Below are 20,148 nucleotides of genomic sequence, written 5' to 3'. Positions count from 1 at the left end.
AACGTCCGCCGACAACAGGGGGAAAATGCGCGCGCAGCCAATCGCGGGCAAGCTAGAGGAGGCAGAATGCGCATGCCCAAAAAGGCGACCACCTTCCCCCGCAGACCTCGCAGATACTGATTTCTTTTAAGCGATTCATACGTCAGCGAAGACGGTCGGGGAAAAAACACGCCCCAGTTCTCGCGAGATATTCGCGCTGAGCGCATGCGTGGTCTCTTCGCGCGGTTTTGTCGCGAGGTTTAGGCTTTCTTCGGGCGGTCCGTTGTGAGTGACGTCGTCGGAAGCGCCGGAAGTGACTCTCAGTCGGCCTTGTTCGAGCTGTCTTGACTTCACCGGCTGCTTCCTAACGTCGGTGGAAAAGGGGTTAGTTCGGTTCAGAGGCCTGGGCGTGGTGGGCCCGGGTCCACAGCGCGTGTGGAAAACATCCGGAGCGGTCCGGGCGGGAAAGCTGCTTTTCTCTAGTTGTTTATGGGGGATGATCTCTGCATGGGGAGCCTCAGCCCTCTTCCTGTGCAGGCTCGGCCTTTTTCAGTGCTCTGAGGTCATTTGGTTCGAGTTTAGGCCGCCCTTCCCCAACGGGCTCATTAATACTATTGCATTAACAGTATTAATGCAATAATGCAGTGCAATTTCCGTTGCCTTATATTTCCTTTGGGGATAATTTTTTTTTAGTAAAATACCATTCCTACCCCCCAAATATGTCACTCAGAAGGTGAAGGGAAGGAGAGGAAAAAGGTAAACAACGGGGAAGTGGGGAGGCCAGATTACGTCAGCCCCGTTCCTGTTCTCAACCATAGGAGTTTGGATTTATACCCCGCCTTTCTCTCCTGGCAGGAGTCCCAAAGCGCCTTACAAACTCCTTCCTCTCCCCACAAGAGACACCTTGTGAGGTCGGTGGGACTGAGAGAGTTCTGAGAGAACTGTGACAAACCCAAGGTCGCCCAGCAGGCTTCATGTGTAGGGAAACAAATCTGGTCATCAGATTAGAGTCTGCCGCTCATGTGGAAGAGTGGAGAATGAAACCCAGCTCTCCAGAACAGAGTCCACTGCTCTTAACTACGGCACCATGCTGACATGTGTGGATGTGAGGGAGTAGAGGGAGCTTCTGTGGTTCAGCAGTCAGACCATTTTACAGGTTGTCACTCGGCAATGAGATGCTCTATGGGATTTTGGGCCAAACAATCTCCCTTGGCCTGCCTTACCCTACCGTTGGCCTACCCTACCCTACTTGGAAGGTTCTTGTGAGGATAAAATGGAGGGTAGGAGAGATTTGTAGTTCTTTGGAGGAAAACTTTGTGGTGAAGTGTTCTTTCTAGGAGCAGATAAAAGGAAATGGTGAGGAGGGAATCTCATCCTGCCCTGGGACGTACTAAAACCAAGGACAGCAATTTATTTACTTATTTATTCCTTACATTTGTATCCCGGCCTTTGATTGGCCATTGGGAATAATGGAAGGTACTCTTGCCCATTCAGTGCTTTTGATCATTCTTTATGGGCCTTTCATTATTGCCTATGGGCAGTCATGTAACGTCCATTGGCAGTTTTTGTCCTTAGGTTTAGTACGCCCCTCTTGTCTTCTAAGGTGCATTTGGATTTATTTAAAAATAATTCAATTTTGTGGCATCCTGAAGTTGAAGGCTTAAATGCAATTTGTATTATACTGCTGTTGCTAATTCCTTGTAAACACCCATTAATCATTGGTTGTCTGTGTGAACTGGTAAAGAGCAGAGGAATAGAGCTGGTCCATTCTTGATACCTAGGTATATTTGCCAAATTACGGGTCCCATCTTTATCTTTGAATTCATTGGGGGATGAAAGAGGAGAGAAGTTCCTTGAACTGTTTTGAAAGCTGTATGTGTCGAAATGGTCAGCCTCTTCCCTGGTATTCTCGTCCTTCTTGATGAAGCACTTTAAAATAACCTTATAGTGTTCTTTTGCAGGCCAGTTGATGGATCCAGAAGAGGGCAATTTGTTTGACATTCCTGATTATGAACACATCCAGGATGAAGAGTTTCAACCTCTACCTCCCCCAGTGTCCCCAGGGAGAGATAATGAAGAAGGTACCTTAGTCACTTGTTTCTATTGCTACACTTGTAGTAAGATCAGTATGTATATTGTACCCATTATTCAAGCCTTAAGGAAAAATTACCTTCTGCAATGATAGTGGCTTTGAGATTTATTTGTTTGTGTTTTGTAGAATCATATAGTTGGAAGGGGCCACATAGGCTATCTAGTCCAATCCCCTGTTCAATGCGTGATCAGCCTAGAGCAGGGGTCTGCAACTCACGGCTCCGGAGCCGCATGCGGCTCTTTCAGCCTTATACCGTGGCTCTGCATGGCCTGGAGGTTGGAGGGTAGCATGGGCATGTCCCTCCAGCCCTCCAGAGCAGCGCTGAAAGGAAAGGTGAGTGGAGGGGCCAAACTGGAGGTGGCTCCATGTGGAGCTGCCTCTTCGGCTCAGTAGATTTTTGGGGCCATGGAAAACGGGTCCAAATGGCTCTTTGGGGGGTAAAGGTTGCCGACCCCTGGCCTAGAGCAGGGGTGGTGAACCTATGACGCTCCAGATATTAATGAACGACAATTCCCATCAACCCCTGCCAGCATGGCCAGTTGGGGGACAATTGGCCATGCTGGCAGGGGCTGATGGGAATTGTAGTCCATGAACATTTGGAGCGCCATAGGTTTGCCACCCCTGGCCTAGCTCTAGAGCATCCCAGACCAGTGTGTGTCCATCCACTGCTTAATGGCTTCCAGTGAGAGGGAGCTCACCATCTCCCTAGGTAGCTGATTCCACTGTTACACATCTCTTACGGCACATTTTCCCCTCCCTCCCCCCAATATCCAGTCAGAACCTTTCTGGTTTAAACCCATTATTGTGAGTCGTATTCTCTGCTGTCAACAGGAACAGCTCCCTTCTTTAAGTGACAGTCCTTCAAATACTTAAAGAGAACAATCATGTCCCCCTCTCAATCGCCTGTTCTCTGGACAGTTCCGCAGGACCTGTAAGACGGAAGGCCTATCAGACAGAGCTATTCCTTCAGGCGTACGGTTGAGGGCAGCAACAGTATTTCCAGCAGGGCCAGCCTCCCTGTCTTTCCCCCTACCCTTTCCTTATCCCTATCCCCTTCCTTGTCCCTTTTCTTTCCCTTCTTCCCTTCATTTTCCCCATTCCCCTCAATTAGTTGGTTTTAGCCACATTGGGAAGGCACACCAAACACTGTTTTAATCTACGTATTCGTTGTAAGCCTCCCTGAGCACACCATGTGGAAGGACAGCCTATTTTTTTTTAAAGACTAAACATTCCCCAGTCCCTTAGCCGTTCCTCGTAGGGTTTGGTCTCCTGGCCTCTGGTCATCCTCATTACTCTCCTCTGCACCTGCTCCATTCTGTCCACATCCTTTTTGAAGTGAGGCCTCCAGAACTGTACACGAGACTCCAGGTGAGAACTGGTGTGGTGTAGTGGTTAAGAGCAGGTGCACTCTAATCTGGAGAACCGGGGGTTGATTCCCCACTCTGCCGCTTGAGCGGTGGAGGCTTATCTGGTGAACCAGGTTAGCTTGTGCATTCCAACACATGCCAACTGGGTGACCTCTCTCAGCCCCACCTACCTCACAGGGTGTTTGTTGTGGGGGGGGGGGGAAAGGAGTTTGTAAGCCCCTTTGAGTCTCCTTACAGGAGAGAAAGGGGTGATATAAATCCAAGCTCTTCTTCTTCTGACTACTGCAGTATATTGCGCAACTATGACATCTTGTGATCTGGATGTGATGCCTCGGTTGATATGCCCCAAGAGGGCAGAAGCCTTTTTTTTTTTGTCACTGCATCATAAAATAATTTAGCTTAGAGGTAACTGTGCAAAAGCTAAAGTCTCAGATTAGCAGTGGATCTGTTTTAGCTATATGCATATCTAATCTAGCAATATTACGGTGAGCATTCTGTGTTGGCATTATTTGCATTTCCACTTACATTTTGTGTATTTTCCAGAGCCAGTGGGGAACGAACCCAAGGATCCCTCTGGGATTCCCAGGAAAGGTGTTAGAAGACCAGCACCTAAACTAGATGCTCAAAGGTAATAAGTTTCTGATTCTATCAGTGCATGCACGCGCATGCTCGCTTACTTGTGTACAATAGCAGGTTGACCTACCCAACAGGGCTGCTGTGACAATAAAGCAGACACAAGGGGGACGAACGACCCAATACAGCGTGGCAACTGGAGTGTCAAGAAGTATAGTAATTGGACCAGACCAGAGTTCAAATCTCCATGGAGGTGTCTGGGTGAACCTGAGCCAGCGGGGCCCACCTCGCTGGGTTGTTGTGAGCACCAAGTAGGCAGGAAGGGAGGAAGATAGGCCAGTGCAGGGCAGAAACAGGGCGATCGGGTGGGGAGGGGTCCCTCTCAGGCACGCCGGGCCGGGCATGCCTACCTGTCCGGGCTCACCTTGAAGTAGCCGCCCTCGTAGAGCATGTTGGGGCCCCCGAAGATGGCCACCTCCCAGTTGCAGAGGTCGGTCTCCCTCCGCGCAGTCGCCCGCCCGCCCGCCCAAGGCCGCTGCGCGCATCGCCTGAGGGGGGGAGGGGGAAGGCTCGCTCGCTTACGCGCCTGCCCCCATGGGTGGCGGCGGCAGCACCGCTGACCTCAACGCGCACGCTGCCCCGCTCATTGGCCCGGCCTGCCTCGACTCCGCCCCCAGGGGCCCCGCGCTCCTATTGGCCGCTCGCCACACCGTTCGCTAAGGCCCCGCCCGTAGGGGACCACAGAGTCGTAAGGGGCCAGATGGGCCATCCTCTGGCCCAACCCCCCACTCAGTGCAGGAACAGCCTAGACGGGCCAGTCAGGGTCATCCAGCAGGCCGGATGTGGCCCGTGGGCCATATAATGACCAGGTCTGCTTTAGCACGTTTTCTGGCTTGTGGGCAGCAGCTAGTCTGGGAGCTTCCACCTTTCCAATGAGGTCAGAGGACTGACTCTGTCCCAAGACAGACTTTTGCTGTTTTGTGGTGTCTCAGCGCACACTGAATAATGAACTTTCAGTCGATTTTCATTGTGCTCCTCAGCTGAATTTTACTGGGTGAAATGGCAGACAGTCCCCAGAGTGGGTCGAAAGTGCCTTGTTCAGTGCTTGTAAAAACACTGCTTGGTCGTTGGAAGGGACTTGCAGATCCCTTGTGTTGGATTTCGGAGCATATGAAAGAATAGCTAGCCAAGCTAGCTTTCTCACAATACTAGAACCAGGGGGCATTCATTGAAAATGCTGGGGGGAAGAATTAGGACTAATAAAAGGAAACACTTCTTCACGCAACGTGTGATTGGTGTTTGGAATATGCTGCCACAGGAGGGGGTAATGGCCACTAACCTGGATAGCTTTAAAAGGGGCTCGGACAGATTTATGGAGGAGAAGTCGATTTATGGCTACCAATCTTGATCCTCTTTGATCTGAGATTGCAAATGCCTTAACAGTCCAGGTGCTCGGGAGCAACAGCCGCAGAAGGCCATTGCTTTCACCTCCTGCAGGTGAGCTCCCAAAGGCACCTGGTGGGCCACTGCGAGCAGCAGAGAGCTGGACTAGATGGACTCTGGTCTGATCCAGCTGGCTTGTTCTTATGTTCTTATGTTCTTATGTTCAAGTGAGAAATGCTTTAAGTAACTGGAAACACTTCTAACGTTCACAGATTAATTTCAGAACGAGGACTTCCAGCTCTGCGGGATATGTTTGATGATGTAAAATTCAAAGGCAAAGGTCACGAGGTAAGCCACACTTAGAAGTATTCTCTGATCTTTGTAGCCATTGTGCGTGCCTCTTATGTATTCTGAGATGCAAACAATGTTGGAGCCAGATCATTCCAATATGAGCATCTTTGTCACTGAAGGAAAAGTGCGGTAGGTTCTGATACCAATGTTTTTCTTTGAGCTTTTGGCTTGCGACTCTTGTCCTGCCGGTTGCACAAAATTGGTCACATGCCTTCATCTGGTGTTTTAAGTTCAGTCGTCGTACAGAGAAGGCTGAGGTAGGGAAGATAGGCTGCTTTGTTGCTGGAGAAATGGTCGTCCACATCCACTTTAAGTCAGGCGTGTCAAACTAATTTGTAATGAGAGCTAGGTATGACAGAAATGTGACTTGGTCGGGCCAATCCCAGGCACAGGGGTGGCTGCCTTGGCTGGCGAGCTCCCAGCAGGCCCGCCAGCCCAGATCATCCCTCGGGGGGAGGGGGGGAACGGCTGCCTCAGCTGGTGGGCTTGCATTAGGTTTGCCAGCCCAGGTTGGCACTATGGCCATGGTGGCAAACCTTTGGCACTCCAGATGTTATGGACTACAATTCCCATCAGCCCCTGCCAGCATGCCAATTGGCCATGCTGGCAGGGGCTGATGGGAATTTTAGTCCATAACATCTGGAGTGCCAAAGGTTCGCCACCACTGCACTAGGGGATGGCTACCTTGGCTGGCGAGCCCACAGTGGGGTAAGCACCCCAGAACAACGCTGGGAGAAGGGGTCTGCGCTGGTGAGCCCACAGCAGCCTTGGCAGGAGGATGTGGTCGGCACTGGGATGCCCACAGCAGCCTTGGCTGGGGGATGTGGTCGGCACTGGGATGGGGGTGGGGGGGGGGTTGGCTGTCTCAGCAGAGAGCCTGCAATAGGGGTGGGGTAACTGCCTTGGCTGAGGGGTGGCTACTTCAGCCGGTGAGCCTGCAGTGAGCTTGCCAGCTCATAACAGAACACTGGGGGAGGCAGTCAGCACTGGGACAGTGGTGGCTGCCTCAGTTGGTGACCTCACTTGCCTAGATCACCACTGGGGAGGGGAGGAGCTACCCCAGATTGGCACTGGAGGGTGGCTCCCTCAGCTGATAAACCTGCAACAGGCTCATCAGCCCTGGGGAGGGGACTTGCCAGGCCAAATTGGTTGGGGGAGGGTCACATGCAGCCCCAGGCTGCCTGTCTGACACCCCTGCTCTGAGCGATCCTTTTTTTTCAAAGGCTGTTTCGTGCAAGGTTCCGGCAGCGTATATTCTTATTCTAACGTTGTGGGTTGGGAGCAGTAATCATGTGGCAAGGTTCAAGGTTTACCCTCAGCAGGTTATCCCCGATTTAGCAGTTTCGAAAAACAACAAAGCATGGAGATACTAATTCAAGCACCGGAAAGGTGCTGTATGTTTGAAACAAGAATGATGAGTGCCGTGGTGAGCAGCTGAAAGATAACATTAAAGCGTATAGAAAAAAAAGGTGGGGGCGGTTTGCCTCTCCAGGGATGCCACAGGCGCTTGACAGTCGCATTCCACACAGCACTTCAGACTGTGTTGACCTGGGGAGCTAGCCCTTTTTTCCCGCAACAAAGTGCTGTCAGTTGAGACAAGAGCATCCCCCTGTAATCGAGAGCATATTCAACCTGTGTTGCGCCGCCTGCATTGGCTCCCGGTTGAATTCCGAATCATCTTCAAGGTGTGGGTGTTGACCTTTAAGGCCTTGCGCAGCCTGGGACCCTCGTACCTTCGGGACCGCATTACCCCATATGTCCCAACTCGACCTCTGCGCTCAGCAGAGGCCAATTTATTTATTTATTTATTTATTTATTTATTTATTTATTATTTCGATTTTTATACCGCCCTGTCCCCGAGGGGCTCCGGGCGGTGTACAACAATTAATACAGATAAATACAGATAAAATAAAACAACAACAGCCCATAAAACTCCGACATAAAAACATACTGAATTTCATTAAAACAGCGGTAATTTCATAATAAAGGCACCCGGAGAATCCTTTCCTTTAAAACCCTCCCCTGGGGAGTAATCGGACTCCTCCATAGGAGGATAATCTTGATGGTATCGAACAGGGGCGCCATACTCAGCGGCTGGTTGCTCCAAAGGCCCGGCGGAACAACTCGGTCTTACAGGCCCTGCGGAACTCACCGAGATCCCGCAGGGCCCGGACAGCTGGAGGAAGAGTGTTCCACCAGGCCGGGGCCAGGGCCGTAAAGGCCCTGGCCCGCGTGGAGGCCAGCCGCGTCACGGAGGGGCCGGGGACTACCAGTAAATTCGCCTCTGCTGAACGCAGAGGGCGAGTGGGGACATATGGGGTAATGCGGTCCCGAAGGTACGAGGGTCCCAGGCCGCGTAAGGCCTTAAAGGTCAAAACCCAGACCTTGAATATGATTCGGAATTCCACCGGAAGCCAGTGCAGCTGGCGCAACACAGGCTGAATGTGATCGCAAAAGGCGCCCCCTGTGAGCAAGCGTGCCGCTGCGTGCTGGACCAGTTTCAATTTCCGAATCAAACGCAAGGGGAGGCCCGCGTAGAGCGAGTTACAATAGTCTAACCTGGAGGTGACCGTTGCATGGATCACTGTGGCCAGGTCTGCTTGGGAGAGGAAGGGGACCAGCCGTCGGGCCTGACGGAGATGGAAAAATGCAGTCCGGGCCACCTGGGTCTCCATTGAAAGAGACGAATCCAGGTGGACCCCCAGACTGCGAACGGAGGAGGCCGGCGCCAATATGGTCTCCTCCCACACCGGCGGCTGGAAATCCCCAATCTCCCCCCTGCGGCCAAGCCAAAGGATCTCCGTCTTCGATGGATTCAGTTTCAGCCTGCTCTGCTTCAACCAACCAGCGACCGCCTCCAAACAATGCTGTAGAGCTGCAGGGGCAGCGACTGCTCCCCCCTCCATCAACAGAATGAGCTGAGTGTCATCAGCATACTGATGACAGATCAGCCCAAAACTCCGTACCAGCTGAGCAAGTGGTCGCATGTAGATGTTAAACAACAGCGGGGATAATAACGCCCCCTGGGGTACACCGCAATGAAGCGGGCACTTCCGGGAGGCTTGATCCCCGCACCACACTTGCTGACTCCGGTCCCGGAGAAACGAGGCAATCCACTGAAGGACAGTGCCCCGCACCCCGGAAGCGGCCAGGCGGTGGGCCAAAAGGTCGTGGTCGACCACATCAAACGCTGCTGTTAGATCTAACAAAAGCAGCAGCGCCGATCCGCCTTGGTCAAGCTGCATACGGAGTGTATCTGTGACGGCGACGAGAACAGTCTCCGTCCCATGCCCAGCACGGAAGCCGGACTGGAAGGGATCGAAAGCCGATGTGTCATCCAGGAAACCCTGAAGCTGCTCCAACACCACTCTCTCAATTACCTTCCCCAGAAACGAAAGATTCGAAACGGGGCGGTAATTGGCCAGATCGCCGGGATCTAAAGATGGTCTTTTCAAAAGTGGGCGGACCACTGCCTCCTTCAACCCATCCGGAAAAACTCCTTGCTCAAGGGAGTTATTGATGATATTCAACAGATGGGGTCGTAGCTCCGCCCGGCACGTTCTAATAAGCCAGGAGGGGCACGGATCCAGAGGACAGGACCGCCGCCCTGCTCTGTATTGTATTGTAATTTACCGGCCCCTCAATGATGCGGCTGGCCTCCACTCGAGCCAGGGCCTTCACGGCTCTGGCCCCGGCCTGGTGGAACACTCCCTCCAGCTGTCCGGGCCCTGCGGGACCTTGGGGATTTCCGCAGGGCCTGTAGGACCGAGTTGTTCCACCGGGCCTTTGGAGAGACCGGCCGCTGAGGGTGCCCCTGTTCCCTCCTCTTTACCCCCATGGGCCCTAATACCATCAGGACCCATTATTTCGCATTAGGAGGGTTTCGTAAGGGTGCGGGCGATGTTTTTAAGATATGACTGTTGTTTTAATTATATGTATGTTTTTAGCTGATGTTTTATCTGTGCACCGCCCTGAGCCCTTCGGGGATAGGGCGGTATACTAAATTTAATAAATAGTAATAATAATATTAATAATAATAATCAATGTACCAGTGGCGCAAACAGCTTCCTTGCATTAACTGTGTATTTTTGGCCTGGACATGTTTTATTTATTTATTTATTCGATTTATAAACCGCCCCATCACCAAGGGGCTCTGGGCGGTGCACAACATTAATATATACACAATTAAATAAAGGTTCACAATAGTGACCACACAACAATCAATATAGTACTAAAATCCATTAAAATCTATTTAAAAAATCTATTTAAAATCTATTTAAAAATCTATTTAAAATCTATTTAAAACACTGGTTAATATAAGAACATAAGAACTAGCCTGCTGGATCAGACCAGAGTCCATCTAGTCCAGCACTCTGCTCACTCGCAGTGGCCCACCAGGTGCCTTTGGGAGCTCACATGTAGGAGGTCAAAGCAATGGCCTTCTGCTGCTGCTGCTGCTGCTGCTCCTGAGCACCTGGTCTGCTAAGGCATTTGCAATCTGAGATCAAGGAGGATCAAGATTGGTAGCCATAGATTGACTTCTCCATAAATCTGTCCAAGCCATTTTTAAAGCTATCCAGGTTAGTGGCCATCACCATATATAACAGTGACAGGCGTCTTATAGCCAATTTCATTAAAATCTCCCCAAGAAAGAAGAGGGAGAGGCTAGACTCCTCTCTAGGAGGGTTATAAAGATGGTAAGTGCATAAAGATGTGCATGAAGTATAGGGGGAGGGGGCTACATTAAAGTGCTACATTATACTGCTGCTTGTGCTTGCAATTTTTTTGGCTTCAACCCGTGCCTCTGTGAAAGTTTTTGTTTTTTCAAAAAAAAAAAAAGTCCAGCTGCCCTCTTATGCCCACAGCGGCAATCTTCAAACTATCGAATGCTCAAAGCTACCTATGTCGCCAAAGCCTGCCTTGTACTGAGCGTGCCCAGTGTGGCTGAGCACTGCTTTGTTCTTCTGTTCAGGCGGCAGATCTGAAGATGCTTCTCAGGCACCTGGAGCACTGGGCTCACCGGCTGTTCCCCAAACTCCAGTTTGAAGATTTCGTCGAGAGAGTGGAGCGTTTGGGAAGTAAGAAGGAAGTCCAGGTGAGTGAGGAGCAGCAGTGGCATAGGAGGTTAAGTGCTCGTGTATCTAATCTGGAGGAACCGGGTTTGATTCCCAGCTCTGCCGCCTGAGCTGTGGAGGCTTATCTGGGGAATTCAGATTAGCCTGTACACTCCCACCCATGCCAGCTGGGTGACCTTGGGCTAGTCACAGCTTCTCGGAGCTCTCTCAGCCCCACCTACCTCACAGGGTGTTTGTTGTGAGGGGGGAAGGGCAAGGAGATTGTAAGCCCCTTTGAGTCTCCTGCAGGAGAGAAAGGGGGGATATAAATCCAAACTCTTCTTCTTCCTAACGTCTGTTTTGAGAAGAAACAGTTCGTAATTGAAAGCCCAAATGTAGTTGGGAGGAGATGCTGACTGGTGATAAACCAAATGTCTTCTCGTTTCTAGACGTGCTTAAAGCGAATTAGACTTGACCTGCCCATTTTGCACGGAGACTTCACAGGTAACGAAGGTAGGTGTCCTTTTCTGCAGTGTGCTTGGGGAATGATCCGGTGGCCTTTTTAGCGTTGCTTCCTTCCAAAGTGTTAATACTTGAACATTTATGCACGTCTGTGAAAAATGGCTACGTTCATGCTGTAGTCTTGCCTAGTGCCCTTTTTTCCCCTTCACTAGAATTCCTGCGGCCTGCAAGGCAAAATTGTGTTTTTTTTTTACCAGCTGTCGTATAGCCCAGGCACCACAAGCTTGACTAATCTTGGAAGCCAAACAGAGTCTGTCTTGATTAGTACTCAGGTGTACTCAGGTTGATTAGTACTCAGGTGGTAGGGGCTGATGGGATTTGTAGTCCATGTACTCAGGTGTGAAGACTCCCTTGGGAGGCCAGGTTTACTATGGAAAGGCAATTGGAAACCACCTCTGAACATCTCTTGCCTTGAAAGCAGTACAGTACAGTAAACCTTTATTAGGCATAAATAATTCTACATACAGTATGTTCGTTTCATAAACAACAATACAACAAGGCATCCAATACACTAAGTTAGGATAAATTATACACAAACTTTCTGGAGACCTATTGTGATATCCATATGTTAATTAAAGCTGATATGAACAACTTCTCATGACCCTCAGACATTAAATCAATGTAATTTAGATGATTTGATACATCGAGGGACACATTTTAGTACCGTCTTTGAGATATTACTTCCGCTAGATACGTAGCGACCCTAAAGGTTATCTCAGAAGATGCATCACTGAGTAAATACTTCACTACATAAGCCGAAGGCAAATTTGTTTTATCTTTGATAATCGGGATTATATAGTGACCACGTAGTGCAGTGAAGCTGACATTCTAGGAGGATATGCTGTATTGTATCCACGGCATTTACAGAGCATGGGCATCGTCTGTCAGCAAATAAAACACCTTGAAATCTCCCGATTGTAACTTTGGAAGGAAAGGCATTTACTCTGGCAAGCATAAATGCTCTGCGACGAGATGGACTGTCGAGACTACAGAGGTATTTTGCTATCTTCCCATGTAGGATGGGTAGGTTTAGAAAGTCTGGAGAGCATACTGCAGGTTGTACTGGGTGAAGGGACTGAAATTCCATATCAATCAGTCTTTGGCCCTAAGGGGTCACTGTAAGTCAACTGCAACTTGATGGCATTTTGTTTTAGACATAGACAAGCCTTTATTGGCATACCAAATTACAATAAAACAATTGTCCATAAAAGACAGATAAATGCAACAAACATTCAGAGTCGTATCAATGGCGTGGTCCAAATGAACTCATCAAAAGTGCCATTCCCATACACCTCTCCACAGACCAAACTGAAGACCCACCAACAGAACCCAGGCCTCACAACAACATACAGTATCAACACGCCACTATAAAACAGAGTTTGTTCGGGGGTGGCGCCAAACACAGAACAAGGGATAGGGGACAAGGAAATGGGTGAACAATTGATCTGACTCCAATAGGTTTCCACAGCCTTCAATTGTCACACCATCTGGCAATCAATAACAAAACTACGACATCTCTCTATGAATCACCCACAGGTTATTTGACTTTGGATGACCATGAACCCACAGGTTACTGGCAGAGGTAGGCACTGTATACCAGTAGCAAATAGTTGATGTAACCATGGCATTTTGTTTAAAACAGGGATCTGCAACCTGCGGCTCTCCAGATGTTCATGAACTACAATTCCCATAAGCCCCTGCCAGCATGGCCAATTGGCCATGCAGACGGGCTGATGGGAATTGTAGTTCATGAACATCTGGAGAGCCGCAGGTTGCAGACCCCTGGTTTAAAAGGACAACTAATTGGCATCAAGTGCTTGCAAAGATCCACTCTTATTTCAGACAGGAGTGCCTAAGTGGATTAGAGCAAGGTTCACCTAATGCAGTGTTCTTTGCAACAATGCCAGAAATCAGTAGGTGCCAGATGGTCCACACAGGGTATCTGCAACCTGCGGCTCTCCAGATGTTCATGGACCCTCTGCCAGCATGGCCGATTGGCCATGGTGGTAGGGGCTGATGGGATTTGTAGTCCATGAATATCTGGAGAGCCGCAGGTTGCAGACCCCTGGTAGAAACTGGCTCTTGAACCAAATTACCTTCTTTGCACCCGATATTCTGCAATTGGTGCTATTTTTAGCAAGAAAAATAATTCAGTTCCACATACTTGTGGGGGACCCATATCCAATAAAAGTACTGGGTTCTACTTTGCCCTTGGGCTAGAAATAAATTTACACAGAATGTGTCTTCTGCTGTGGGGACCAAACTCCCCTAATAATTAAGTGAACTTCTGTGGTGACATGTTCACAGTAAACCTTTCTCTTCTCTGGGGAGCATTGCAGTTGCGTCACCAGTGATAAAATTCGTCACTTGCCTCTGAGTTAAAAAGAAGAAAAGAAACTCAGCTGTCCAGGATTCCCTTGTTGACTGCCGTGAAGCATGCACTCAAGACTGTAGAATAGAGAGAGAGAATCCAGTTTGCGTATTTCTCACCATGAAAATATGTTCCAAAAGCTTAAAACTTTTATCTGCAGCAAAGAGATTATTTTGCCTTCCTTTCACCCCTGCCCCCGCCGCCCCCCCCCCCCGTCTAGATCAGGGGTAGGGAACCTGCGGCTCGAGAGCCGCATGCGGCTCTTCTGCCCTTGCACTGCGGCTCCATGAGCCGAGCCACTGGCCCCATCCGCGCCACGCTGCGGGCTTCCCCTCTTGCCTGCCCCGTTGGAGTGGGGCAGGCGCTTTCCCGGTGGCCGGCAAGGCCGAGCCGCTGGCCCCATCCTTGCCCGCCCTGCAGGCAGCAGGGCGAACGCATCCATGCGCTTCTCAGAATGAGCGGAGTAAAAGGTAAAAAACCCCAATATATACAGTGTTATCTTTATTTTAAATGTCAAAAATTATTTGCGGCTCCAAGTGTTTTCTTTTCCTATGGAAAACGGGTCCAGATGGCTCTTTGAGTGTTAAAGGTTCCCTACCCCTGGTCTAGATAAATGTGGCTGCAACTAATGTAGGTTGCATTTGTTATCGATACAGTGCATCCCTCTGCAGCCACAGACATTAACAAGATGGTTCCTGCCGACAGCGTCTGCCGAGTTATCAGATTTTCTGTGCGATGGTTCCATACACTAGTAGTAAATAACAGGATAGCTAAAGATTAGGAGAAGAGTAATTCAGTTTTGATACTGGAACGTTCATCCTGTTCCTGATTGTGCTTCATGCTGCTTACTAATTTGTGAGTCTAGTAACTATATATACAATTCTGTGTACTTTCATATAAAATTATACTTCTAACTATTACATTAGATGAGTGAATGTTGACTTTGCTAGTTCTAGCAAGGCAGCAACACTCAAAGGATAGAATATCTTTGAGGCATGCTTGTTTTTGAAGTAGGTTGTCACTATAGCCCAGCTGAGGTGAACATTGTGGCTGGAAAGTACCTGTAAAGGTTGTTGTGAGTTTTCTGGGCTGTGTGTCTGTGGTCTGGTAGATCTTCTCTCTGTATGATAGTGGCAGACTTTTTTCTGGAAATTACTAAATGCCAGTAGATTTCCTTCCACTTAATATTTATTTTCTGTACTGTATATGTTTTTAATCAGTTTTTTTACTATTGTTGTACTGTCGTCTATGCCAATAAAGGCTTGCTGCTGCTGCTGCTGGTAGATCTTGTTCCTAACGTTTCGCCTGCATCTGTGGCTGGCACCTTCAGAGGTGTGTCACAGAGAGAAGTCTGTTGTACACTGTGTCCACTATGTAACAGACTTCTCTCTGTGATACTCCTCTGAAGATGCCAGCCACAGATGCAGGTGAAACATTAGGAACAAGATCTACCAGACGACGGCCACGCAGCCTGGAAAACACACAACAACCAGTTGAATCCGGCCATGAAAGTCTTCGACAGTACCTGTAAAGTGTTTGCACTTCCGATGCAGGTGATGATGGTGAAAGGAATGGACTTAACGCAGCTACTGAAGAACTAGATATTTTTTCTGAGAACCAGAATGCAAGAGAAGAAATGGTTGCCTCTCCAAGTGCCGCTCTGACAGAGGAGCAATGGCAGAGAATTGAAAGGAACAAACAAATAGCGCTTGAGAGAAGACAAGCAAAACTGCAGCTTAACAGTCAGTCACAAGAAAACGGTAAGTTCCTAAGTATAGATAGTAGTATTTTGGTTAACTCATGGATTAGGCTTGAAACCGGGATGTTAAAAGTTGAAGCTCTAATCAGCCTATCATCAATTAAAAAATGTCTTGGCTGCATTCATAACCCACAAGGCCTTCTCCCATTAATCCTTCAGGATAATTTTCAGTCCAGCTGGCATAAGAAAGTCCAAACCACCATACAACAGATGGGACTCTCCATACAAGCTCTAATAGCCATGGGAGCTGATAGGGCCCATATACAGGTCAAGCAGAGAATTTTTGATATTGAGAGACAAACAGATCTCCTAAAGACACCTAAGTACATTGCACCGGAACACCTAAGATGGCAAGTAACAACAGCACCATATCTGTTTTTCCTTGAAAACAGCAACACAAGAAGAGCTTTCTCATTGGCCAGATGTAATTCTCTTCCCTCCTCGCTGTTAGAGGGGAAATACAAGAAAATCCCTTATGAAAAGAGGCTCTGCCCCTGCCCTCTAGGAGAAATAGATACATTAGAACACATGTTATTTAGATGTCCCACTTTTGAAAAGCCCCGAAAGGAAATCCTCAGCCCAGCCATGACAGGTCTAATAGGCCTAAACTACAAAGATGTACTGGCCTACATATTGACAGGTAGGGACCAAAAAATTACACGGGCAACAGCCCGTTTTTGTTCTTTAATCTGCAAACACAATAAGAGACATCTGCCGGCTGAATAGTTTAGGGAGGGAAAGACTGAATAAATTGTGATCCTTAGAAGATATGGTCGGAGGCCGGAGTTTTCTAGTAATGTCACTATAGGTTTTAGCAAGACTGCACAGGCACTTTACAAGTGTTGTTATATTAACTTTTTAATCTTTTGTCATAATCAAATGTATTTTACCTACTACTTGCTTTTTCGCGAGTTGACCTTTTAGTAAACAGTCACCGACTGTGTATAAGTGCACTTCTCAGTTTGTATTATTATGTGCTGGTCTTTGACTGCAATAAAGAATTTGACGAGTATTTTGGTATACTTTAGTTCTTTTAAAAAACTGGAATATCTGCTGTCCTGTTGGTCCCAATGGTTTGATGGCTTATGGGAAATCTCTTGCGTTAGTTTTCAGGTATTTGCACTGTGTTAAGGACATGTTTGAAATCTGCAGAAAGCTGTCTTCGTTTTTCTAAACCAGGAGTCTGCAACTTGTGGCTCTCCAGATGTTCATGGACTACAATTCCCATCAGCCCCTGCCAGCATGGCCAATTGGAGTCCATGAACATCTGGAGAGCCACAGGTTGCAGACCCCTTATGACGACTGAGGCTGAGATGAAGCTTGGGAGAGCCACTCTTATCTCACCTCGGTCTGGGGTTCTTTTCCCTCCTAATGACTCCAGACCAGCTGATTGTTCAAGGATTTATTGTAAAAGTTCAAAACAAAGAAATAAAACATAAAATGCAGCAAGAGATTGCTCAACTGGTCACATTCCTTTTGGTTCTTTGTCCCCATTCCGGGAACCCATGGCCCAGAGATGCTTCCCTGACTACGTCTCAAGATGGAATTCAAAAACTTTTGTTTTCCCCTTCTCAGGAAAACTCTGTTCAGGCCACGAGGTAACTTAGGCCTTTGAAGTTTCATCCTAGCACCTCTGCATAGTTTCCTGTCCTCCCTCCAGGAGATCAAAAGGCAAAGATGCTTTTCACAGTCATATGTGACTTCCCTTTACTGTAGGGATAGCATCTTCCATGACACCCCTGTTCTAAATAGAGAAAGCTTGAGCACATGGGTTTCCATCCCACCTTCTTGGTAGAGTTTGTAAAGTGTTGTCTTACAGCAACCGAGGCAGCATGTTGTTTCGGCGAGTGAGAGAAGCAGCGGGCAACTCTGCCGTCCCATCCTTCTCCAAGCCTTTTTATTGACAGTTTACAAGTGGAAAAACAAACAGGGCAGGCAGGCACAATGGACAGGGCAAAGGGCACGGGGGTTAGAGTAGAGAATTAAGTATTTGCACGTACACACATTGGGGCCAGAGAGTCTGCAATGTCAGCAGTTTTCTTCGAAACCACCTTTGGAAGGAGAGGTCAGTTGCAAGTGAGAGGCCTTTTTCCAAGCAGTCTATTGCTGTACACAGGTGCCCCCCCGGATGTTGGGGGGCCTTTTTCCAAGCAATGTGCTGCCGTACTCGAGAGCTTCCCGGGCGCTGTGAGACCCCTTTCCAAGCAGAATGGCTGCCGTACTCAGGAGCCTCCCAGGCGCTGTGCCCCCCAACAGTAAAGTATTTACAGAGAGAACGGAGAGGATAATTGAATAAAAAATGTTTGTTGTATGCGTTTGGTGACAGATCTGCAGAACCCTTCTAACTGAATGCTAAATAGTTTGAGAATAATTCATAAAAAATTGAAATGGATACATAACTAAGATATCACCAGAGAGACATTTAATGGAAGACTGTGGTGGCTTTTATCTCAAGTGTGCTGTTTTTCAGTTCCAGAGTCTGTTTTTATTTTTCTTAATGTCTGTTCACCTGGCAGCTGCAACTCTGGCATTGGTGAAAACTGTTTGCCTTTCTTCAGCTCCGAGGAATTGATTGCTTTGCTCTTTCTTCACCTAGAATTAGTTATTGATTGGCCTAGAAAATAGAAGCCTAAGCTATTAAGTCACAAAGAGAATTAATGTAACAATAGGGACTTTGCAAAACTCCTATATAAATGTCTGCTTAAAAAGGAGCTGTTATCTTGTCTCTGAAGAAGTGGACTCTTGTTCACAAAAGCTGCTGCTGGAATAAAGTATTTCAACTGTTACTAGACTAGTTGCAGATTAAGTATCTTTTGTTTCTTAATAGAGCTGCCTGCGTCCCAGCCAAAGGAAGAATACGATGATCCAGCAGTGATAGAAGCAAAAGACTCATCCTTTAAAGCATCCGAAAACGAGATTCAGTGTGGATGGGAAGAAGATAATGAATGAACTTTTGACTGCTTGGGATCAGAGAACCATCTCACCCTGAAAAAGTGGTAGCAGAGGCCCCCGTTTCTGGCTGTTGATGAGTTTGGGAGTATTAGCACGGAGGACCTACTGAATGGATTTTGGATGCTCCCCGTTGGGCTGTTCTACTAGCTTCATAAGTGAGAAAGCAGATTCTGAATCGTGGCACCAAGAACCAGGGGTGGGAGAGGCGGTCTTTTGGCAGTTCTGCAGCCATGACTTGAAACTGGTTGTGTGAAAGTAACAGCCCTAATTTCTTTCAGCTTGAAGGCAGCACGGTCACGTGGACGCCGATCACTGCCTTCGAAAAACAGAACCCAAACAATGTCACTAAGGTTGCTGTCTTTTCAAAAACTGTCTTTATTTTGTACTCGTGATGACAATAAAGCTTGAAAATAAGCTTCTGAAGGGAATATTGGCCATTGTGCAGTGTCAAAGGAAAGTGTGGGGAGGCTAGCAATATGCAGAGGGGCACCTGGTCATCCTTTTCAACTTCCGTGCGGCACTTCAGGCTTGATGAACAAGTGTCAGCAGAAGCAGCTGTCGGCCGAAGAGTCCTCCAGTAGGTGATCTTTTCAGATTCCTGAGCTAGGAATACGGAGATGTTCAGAGGAGATCGTGGTTTCTCTCCCTAGGTCAGGGGTGTCCAACTCTGGCGCTTCAGATGTCCATGGACTACAATTCCCCTCAGCCCCTGCTGGCATGGCCAATTTGACGTATAACCGTGTGTGAATGATGCATGAATGATGCAGCCCCACTGAAGGAGAAAGACAAATTGGAACATGCCGTGAAGGTGTCTCCTCTTAAGTCGGGTGAAATCATCCACTTTTGACCACTTTAAGGTTAATTTAAAAGGTGAGATTTATTTTGCAGATGTTGCAGAGCTTTTTGCTCCAGAGGGAAGGCGGAAGGACAGCCCCTGCAGTTCCAGGGAGCAGCAGGTTTTCTATAGCTGTCCTTGGACACTAGGGGGCGTGACGAAACCATGTGTGAATGACTGTCTCTGGATCGTAACCCAATAAATGAACTCTGGAAGTTTATCCAGCAGTAGTTATTGATGAGCACAATAACTTGGCAAAGCCAGCTTTAACAAAACTGGCACCTCAGGCCCCATATATCCCTCCAAAGACACCCCCCCCCAACTTCCCAGAGACAGCATCTGGAACTAAGACTACCGCAAAGTCAGATAGCCGAGGAGTCACCTGGTCTTCTGCCCACAACAAGAGTTGTAACTGGTTCTGGTGGGTTTTCCGGGCTGTGTGGCCGTGGTCTGGTGTATCTTGTTCCTAACGTTTCGCGTTCTGTGGTTGGCATCTTCAGAGGTGTATCACAGAGAAAGTCCAAACACCAAGACAACTTCAATAAGAAAGAAGAGACTTTGAAAATTAGCAAAGCGTGGCTCCCAGTACTTAAAAAATGGACTGATAACCCCACCCGCAATACAATGCGCTCAACCACACCTTTGCATAGCAAGTTCCACCCAAACACTTAATGATTGGTTCCCCACCCTGGGACATGGACAATATACCCCACTAAACTTTCCCTTCTCACTAGACACAGTGTGAAACAGACTTCTCTCTGTGATACACCTCTGAAGATGCCAGCCACAGATGCAGGCGAAACGTTAGGAACAAGATCCACCAGACCACGGCCACACAGCCCGGAAAACCCACCACAACCAGTTGAATCTGTCTGTGAAAGCCTTTGACAATACAGAGTTGTAACTCTTT

General features: G+C 48.2%; 1 protein-coding gene and 1 non-coding gene across 2 annotated transcripts; both read left to right on the top strand.

Annotated features, from left to right (window-relative positions):
- Positions 1–213: 213 nt before the first annotated feature.
- Positions 214–18,831, top strand: TIPIN (TIMELESS interacting protein). Its single transcript, XM_048482094.1, has 8 exons — positions 214–363; positions 1,941–2,060; positions 3,982–4,066; positions 5,667–5,742; positions 10,718–10,840; positions 11,249–11,312; positions 15,246–15,452; positions 18,279–18,831. The coding sequence occupies exons 2-8, from the start codon at positions 1,949–1,951 to the stop codon at positions 18,398–18,400; spliced, it is 789 nt and encodes a 262-aa protein (XP_048338051.1). The 5' UTR covers positions 214–363; positions 1,941–1,948; the 3' UTR covers positions 18,401–18,831.
- LOC125424789 lies at positions 14,308–14,442 on the top strand. The gene has a single exon (XR_007243288.1). It is a non-coding gene; the product is annotated as a small Cajal body-specific RNA 14 (non-coding RNA).
- Positions 18,832–20,148: the final 1,317 nt, after the last annotated feature.

The sequence above is a fragment of the Sphaerodactylus townsendi genome, linkage group LG17 (assembly GCF_021028975.2).
Source record: "Sphaerodactylus townsendi isolate TG3544 linkage group LG17, MPM_Stown_v2.3, whole genome shotgun sequence".
NCBI lineage: Eukaryota > Metazoa > Chordata > Lepidosauria > Squamata > Sphaerodactylidae > Sphaerodactylus > Sphaerodactylus townsendi.
Note: the sequence above shows the minus strand (reverse complement) of the source record. Positions and strands in the feature narration are given on the sequence as shown.

What these genes read in the sequence shown, in the direction of transcription:
- TIPIN (XM_048482094.1), top strand. Translation starts at nt 1,949, where the DNA reads ATGGATCCAGAAGAGGGCAATTTGTTTGACATTCCTGATTATGAACAC. An exon ending in AGGGAGAGATAATGAAGAAG is followed by an intron (nt 2,061 to 3,981) that starts GTACCTTAGTCA and finishes TGTATTTTCCAG; the next exon opens with AGCCAGTGGGGAACGAACCC. An exon ending in CCTAAACTAGATGCTCAAAG is followed by an intron (nt 4,067 to 5,666) that starts GTAATAAGTTTC and finishes TAACGTTCACAG; the next exon opens with ATTAATTTCAGAACGAGGAC.